At 42.6% G+C, this 7,242-nt stretch overlaps 1 protein-coding gene across 5 annotated transcripts in view; it reads left to right on the top strand.

Moving 5' to 3' along the window:
* Positions 1–4,546, top strand: part of Clip4 (CAP-Gly domain containing linker protein family member 4) — a 96,687-nt gene extending 92,141 nt beyond the window's left edge. For all 5 annotated transcript variants that reach the window (XM_031355514.1, XM_031355511.1, XM_031355512.1 and 2 more), the window contains one exon: positions 4,025–4,546. In XM_031355514.1, coding sequence (XP_031211374.1) covers positions 4,025–4,346 — 322 coding nt within the window. In that variant the 3' untranslated portion in view covers positions 4,347–4,546. The remainder of the gene's footprint in view (positions 1–4,024) is intronic.
* Positions 4,547–7,242: the final 2,696 nt, after the last annotated feature.

Here is a 7,242-nt window from a genome sequence, read left to right as displayed (position 1 = left end):
TTTTGTTGAAGATATTTACTGGCCCATTACATTGAGAGTCTTCACTCTCTTCTATACCTATTATCCTTTGGTTTGGTCTCAGTGCGTCCTGGATTTCCTGGATGTTTTGGGTTAGGAGCTTTTTGCTTTTTGCATTATCTTTGATTATTGTGTCAATGTTTTCTAAGGTGTCTTTTGCCCCTGAAATTCTCTCTTCTATCTCTTGTATTCTGTTGGTGATGCTTGCATCTATGACTCCTGATTTCTTTCCTAGGTTTTGTATCTCCAGGGCTGTTTCTCTTTCTGATGTCTTTATTGTTTCTATTTCCATTTTTAGATTCTGGATGGTTTTGTTCATTTCCTTCACCTGTTTGGCTGTGTTTTCCTGTAGTTCTTTAAGGGATTTTTGTGTTTCCTCTTGGGCTTCTAGCTGTTTACCTGTGTTCTCCTGTATTTCTTTGAGGGTGCTATTTATGTCTTTCTTAAAGTCCTGTATCATCATCATGAGAAGTGATTTTATATCTGAATCTTGCTCTTCCAGTGTGATGGTGTGTCCAGGACTTGCTATGGTGGGAGAATTGGGTTCTGATGATGCCAAGTAGACTTGGTTTGTGTTGTTTATTTTCTTATGCTTGCCCCCTGCCATCTGGTTATCTCTAGTGCTACCTGCCCTTGCTAAATCTGACTGGAGCCTGTCCTTCCTGTGATCCTGATTGTGTGAGAACTTCTCAGAGTCAAGCTGTCTCTGCGATCCTGTGATTCTGGGCTTGTTAGAGCACCTGGGAGTGGAGCTTCCTCTGGGTGTTTTGGGACTGGCTGCAGAGTTTGTGCCCAAGGTCTGCTCAGGACACCAGTCCAGAGAGACCGGAAGGAACCCAAGCCACTGGGCTGGTGGAGTTCCTGTGTGCCTGGGTCCCTCTGGTCCCAGTTACTTCTGGTGTTGGGACAGATGTTGTGTTCTCCACATCTTTGATCCTGGGCGTGTTAGAGCGCATGGGAGTAGAGCTTCCTCTGGGTCAATTTTCATTTCTTGCAGTTACACTTGTTGATTGTTGGTTCCCAACAGGAAGTCCTCACTTCAGCCCCTGTTCTGAAGCACACACTGTTCTCTTCCTTCCTAGCATTTTGTGTGTTCCAGTTTAACGTTAAGATCTTTGATCCATTTTGGAATTGATCTGTGTGCAGGGGATGCAAGAAGGATCAACTTTAAATCTTTGTGTGAACATCCAGTTTTCTCAGCACTGTTTGTTGAAGATACTGTCTTTTCTCCAGTGTGTATTTTGGCATCCTTGTAAAAACCCAGATGGCTGTAGGTACAGGGGCTTGGATATATCTGGATTCCTGGTTCTACTGCACCTGCTCAGTGTGTCTGGCTTTGTGCCAATGCTGTGTGTTTTCATTGTGGCTCTCTAGGATAATTTAAAGTCAGGAATGGTGATACTTCCAGCAGAGTTTTTATTGTTCATGGTTGTTTTGGATATCTAGGGTCTTTTTTTTTTTTTTAATTTCCATGTGAATTTTAAGATTGTTGTTTGTTTTCAGTTTCAATTTCTGCTTAGAATTGCACTGGAATGTCTAAGTGGACTGCATTGAATCTGTATATTACTTTTGGTGGGATAGCTGTTCTCAGGATATTAATCCTGCCAATCCATGAGCATGAGAGGTCTCCCCATCTTCTCTCTGTTTCTTCAGTTTCGTAAGGTTTTCAGTGGGTGTGGCTGTCACAGTCAGGTTTATTTTGGGTTGAGTTGTTTGTTGACTTGTGAATGTGACTGTTCCTATGATTTCCTTCCCAGGCTGTCTTTAATAGGAAGGATGTTGGTTTTGATCCTCTAATGTGCAATTCCCCACTTTGCTTTATGTATTGGTCAGTTCTGGGAGTTTCCTGGTAGAGTCTTTGGGGTCCTTCATTCCCAGAATCATGTCATCAGCAGATAGTTATACTTGTTCATTTCAGTTAAAAATCTAGTGACCATTTTGATAAAAACTGGAGAGACAGGGCATGGAGGGAACATAAACAATAAAGACTAGGTATGATGAACTGGAAGCCACCATCCTGTTAAGTGAAGAAAAATATGAAGCATTCCCACTCAGATGAGAATACAAGGTACCCACTTTCTCCTCCTGTTCAGTCCAGTGCTTCAAATCCTAGCTGGAAGTGCGCTTCTGTTGAAAACACAGTCATTCTTTAGAATGAGTCTTGCCTATGGAGCACGAGGTGCAGTCCTTTCTGATTACTGTCTTTGGGAGCATTAGGTTTGGGCACTGGCTGTAGGAGGAAGTCTGGCAGGACTCAACCACGAGCCGGCTGGATGGTGCTGCAAGCTTGCTGGTGTGCTAGTGTTTGCCTGGAGGAATCTATTGGAGAGGGGGTTGTTGATGACTGATCAATGTGGTGCTACTTATTCTTAATTATTCATATGGAAATAAGTGATACCTTCAGAGCAAATGTAGAAAATAGAGACAGTGAAATTCCTGGCTTGTGTGAGGCTGAAATTTATGAGGCATCAGGCACATGGTGAGTGTTCAGAAAATATAGCCTATTGCCATGATTTTTCTGAAAAACGTCACCATCTTTTTCAAGCTACAAAAAGCATCCATTTGGTATGAATTTGGAGACCAAGGGAATGGATGTTTTGTGTAGGACTCGAACTCATATGTTGCTTTTGTGTATTCAGTAAAAATTTGTTTCTGTGCATTGCAGTTTGCATTTGATGGGATAAATAATAGTAAATGTTTTGATTCTATTCACTTCCTTTTTTCCTTTTGCCCCTCTTTCTTTTTTGAAATAGTTCTTCATATTGTCCAGGATGGCCCTGAACTCCTGATCCCCTGACTCCAGCCCCCTGGCTGCTTGTCTTACAGACATAAGCCACCTTGCCTGGCTCCTTATTTTTTGTTTTAAGGCAGAGTTTCACCATATAGCCCATGGTGGCCTAGACTTTCCAAGTGAGAGGGCATCAGTGTCTGTTATGAATATCAGGGTCAGCTGCCTCCTGTGGATAGAGAGAGGTGTCAGTGTTGGTGGAGAGGGGATGCTGGGGGCAGTACAGGTAGGGGAGGAGCCCTGGGGGTCAATGTGGGTAGAGGAAGGGGCCCTGGAGGCAGTGTGGGTAGGGGAGGAGCCCTGGGGGCAGTGTGGGTAGGGGAGGAGCCCTGGGGGCAGTGTGGGTAGGGGAGGACCCCTGGGGGCAGTACAGTCTCAGGCCTGTTTTCTTCCAGTCAGGAAGGTGGCAGGTGGTAAGTGGTACCTACACTGTAGGAGATGCTGTGTTGTAGAAGGGCAGGAATGGTATGCAGCAGAGCCCAGACCCTCTCCTGCTGGCAGAAGGGAAGGTAAAGAGTCCATGGGAAAGACTTTTTATCTAAAATTTATTTTCTAAAGTTGTAGGTTTTAAGATATGTTTGCATGTAAAAATATTTTAAAGTGAAATCACATTCAGAATAACAGTTCCTTTCCTTTAACTTACTGATACTAATTAAAGTTATATGTATTTTTCCTAATTGTTTACTGACCCCCCCTCGTGTGTGTGTGTGTGTGTGTGTGTGTGTGTGTGTGTGTGTGTGAATATATATTTTTATGGGTGTTGTTAAAAGTTTCAAAAGAGAAAAACTTTTAGAAACTGGAAGTATATTTCTAATATGGCTATTTCCAATTTTAAAATTATAATTTCAAAAATAAAAAATTCCAAATGTCCTTTAACTGTAAGAATGGAAACTACCATTTATATTTAATTAAGGAGAAATGGTGACATTAAAATAAAGAATAATACCTTGTGACAGTAAAAAAAAAAACAAAAGGAAAGGGCATTCAGAACAAGCTTTCTACCTATAATTAAGATTTTTCTGAGGGCTAAGAAAGTAAAACTCAAATAAAATCAACTAATACTTAACTGCTCAAAAATAAAAATAAAATAAAGTGATTATCACAAACTTTTCTTTTTTGTAAGTTAAATGAATGTGGAAGTGGAAGCAGGAACAGATGTGGAAACTGCATTCCGTGACTCTAGTACCTAAGTCCAATTCTTCCTTTCCCTCTGGACAGGACCAAGACCACCCTGCGCCGCAGCTGGAGCAGTTCCACCACGGCGGGTGGTCTGGAGGGGACCGCGAAGCTCCACGAGGGGTCTCAGGTCCTGCTCACGAGCTCTAACGAAATGGCTACGGTTAGGTATGTGGGTCCCACGGACTTTGCCTCGGGCATCTGGCTTGGACTGGAGCTCCGAAGTGCCAAGGGGAAAAATGATGGTGCCGTGGGTGACAAGCGCTATTTCACCTGTAAGCCAAACTACGGAGTGCTGGTTAGACCAAGCCGAGTGACCTACAGAGGGATTAGTGGGTCAAAGCTCATCGATGAGAGTTGTTGAGTTCACTGTCTAAAGCGTTAAGCTCCTCTGAATATGTATATGTGCTAGATAAAAATAGGGTCTAGGGCGAAGGGTTTACTTTACTTAGCTATTATGTGAAAGCTGAAAATAGAGAATTTTCATAAACATCTCTAAAGGAATACAAGTATGAACTTTGAGGGTCATGGTTCTTTTGAAAATAATTTCAGAATAGGCACTTTTTTTTTTTTTTTTTTTTTTTTTTTTTTTTTTGGTTTTTTGAGACAGGGTTTTTCTGTGTAGCTCTGGCTATCCTGGAACTCACTCTGTAGACCAGGCTGGCCTCGAACTCAGAAATCCGCCTGCCTCTGCCTCCCAAGTGCTGGGATTAAAGGCCTGCGCCACCACCGCCCGGCAGAATAGGCACTTTTTAAAAAAACTTTAGGTCCCCCCCAAAATTTTGGGACTCAAAAAAAAATGTGCTACTTAGCAATATGCTGTGGTTATTTTGCCATTCAGCTTCGTTTTTTGCACATGGTGTTACGTTCTTTACAGAGTGAAAGTTTTCACCAGCAGCTTCATGATGGTCACATGACCTGTTTCCTGTCCAGGTGTTCTGGAATGTTCCTTTCCATCCTCTATGGTTTGTTACTAAAAAGTACCTAGAGAGCAGGCACTAGACAACTGGTGTATCTTTTATATTTTTGGTAGGCTCACTTGCCCTTTGGGGATAGGCTTCTGTGAGCAGTTAGAACCTGGGTGAGCGCTGGGTGATGTCTGGCTGTGCTTTGCACCCATTGACAACCACGGAGATTCCCATCACCTTAACCTCTAACTGGCTGGCTATCAGAGCTGAGCGTAAGCATGAGTCTCCTGACTCAGTGCATGCCTCAGCACACAGTGTGCTCTCAGGTTTCCCTTCTGCCGCTCGACTGCCCCACCCGAACGCACTACAAGAGACTTGTAGTTAAACTTGTGAACTCAAGGCAGAACCTTTTTTGCACACTTAATTTAACATTATAAGTTTGTTCCCAACATGCACAGCACTTTTGAAACATGATGCACTTTTTACTTTTTGAAACTTTGCCTTCATTTCCTCCTGGGATATAAAAAACTTTAAAGAAGTATTTCACAAAATAGAGTAAATTAAAATGTGTTGGGCAGGGTGTGTTATCCGTGTGGATGCTCGTGCTGTCTGGGCTTGGGGTGGGACCGGGAGTTAGCTGTAGCTGCTGAGTTATGCCCACTACACAGCTGCAGAGTCATGGCTGGTCATCCATTGTCTTGAGCACATGTTAAGCTTCATGATAGTGATATAATAATGTTACACATTTGTCTCCTGTTCTGTATGAAGTTTCTGTCCTGCTACATGTAAAGATTTATCCACTATTGTAAATATTTAGACTTGAAACTGCCACACTAACATTGGAACAGTTTGCTTTATGAAATTAAAAGTATCCTTTCAAATGGAACTTGCTTTTTGCCTAGACATATACTATGCTGAACTATTTTGCAATATACTATCTTAAATCTAAATCTGGTCACTTTGTTGCCTTTTTTAAAAGTGTGGCATTTCAAATAGAGTTATTTTCCTGAAATATATTTGCAAACTCAAGCTGCTTTATAATCAAGGAATATTTTTATTGATTGAAAAAAATGACTGCTGCAATTCAAAAGTGAACTTATTTTATTATGTAGGTGATTTCTTAAGAGCTATTTATACCATAATATAAAATCCACGACTGTAGTGAGCCTGGGAGTCTGTAGTTCTTCCTGTTAATAATATTCAACACTGTATGTTAGAGACAGCAATGCCAACATTGATGTTATTTTTGAGGTAAAAAGTTCTTTTCCCATCTAGATGGGGATTATTAAATCCATATAATGTATATGCTTATGTATGCTACATGTACAAGTTAGGGATTTCCTTTTGTGTTTTGCTTATTAAATGTCATTCAGATTCACTTCTTGAATACTAATAAAGAGGGAAGCTGTTGGAGCAGTGCTGTCTCTTTTACCCTTTCTGGAGCTCTCTTCAGTGTCTCAGGGTTTGTGTGCTCTGAGCTCCCACCCCCATCATAAGGGCTCAGAACTGACCTGTCCTTATAACAAAGAGTCTTAAAGGTCCTTCTTCCCATGCATTTATGCAGTGTAGTCTGGTCATATATCTACACCCCACTTGTAGCTCATCTCTGACACCTTCACCATGGCTTGCTTGCTTTATTTATTTATTTATTTATTTACTTACTTACTTACAATTCACTAATTCTAATTAGCAGTGCCCATATGTGTATGGGTATAGGGCCATCTACTAGAACACACCCTCCCAGGAGCTACCCTCTCAAAGAAAACTGATGGCCCCCAGCAGCCATCAACTGCCAGTAGCTCCTCGCCTGGCAGGGGCAGGGGGTGAGAGGTGGGAGGTGGGGGTTGGGAGGGTATACTGCCTGGTTTTGTGTGCCAACTTGACACAGGCTGGAGTTATCACAGAGACGGGAGCTTCAATTGGGGAAATGCCTCCATGAGATCCAACTTTGGGGCATTTTCTCAGTGATCAAGGGGGGAGGGCCCCTTGTGGGTGATGCCATCCCTGGGCTGGAAGTCTTGGGTTCTATAAGAGAGCAGGCTGAGCAAGCCAGGGGAAGCAAGCCAGTAAGAAACATCCCTCCATGGCCTCTGCATCAGCTCCTGCTTCCTGACCTGCTTGAGTTCCAGTCCTGACTTCCTCTGGTGATAAACAGCAATGTGGAAGTGTAAGCTGAATAAACCCTTTCCTCCCCAACTTGCTTCTTGGTCATGATGTTTGTGCAGGAATGGAGACCCTGACTGAGACGGGGGTATGTGGCCCCTCCCTCACTTCTTCTGGCTTGATGGTGTGCAGACAGACGCAGCACTGGTTGTGACATGTCCAGAAGATTCATGCTTTTTACTCATCAAG

Source organism: Mastomys coucha, unplaced genomic scaffold (assembly GCF_008632895.1).
Source record: "Mastomys coucha isolate ucsf_1 unplaced genomic scaffold, UCSF_Mcou_1 pScaffold6, whole genome shotgun sequence".
Taxonomy (NCBI): domain Eukaryota; kingdom Metazoa; phylum Chordata; class Mammalia; order Rodentia; family Muridae; genus Mastomys; species Mastomys coucha.
The sequence above is the reverse complement of the archived record's forward strand: the minus strand, read 5'-3'. Positions and strand labels throughout refer to the sequence as shown.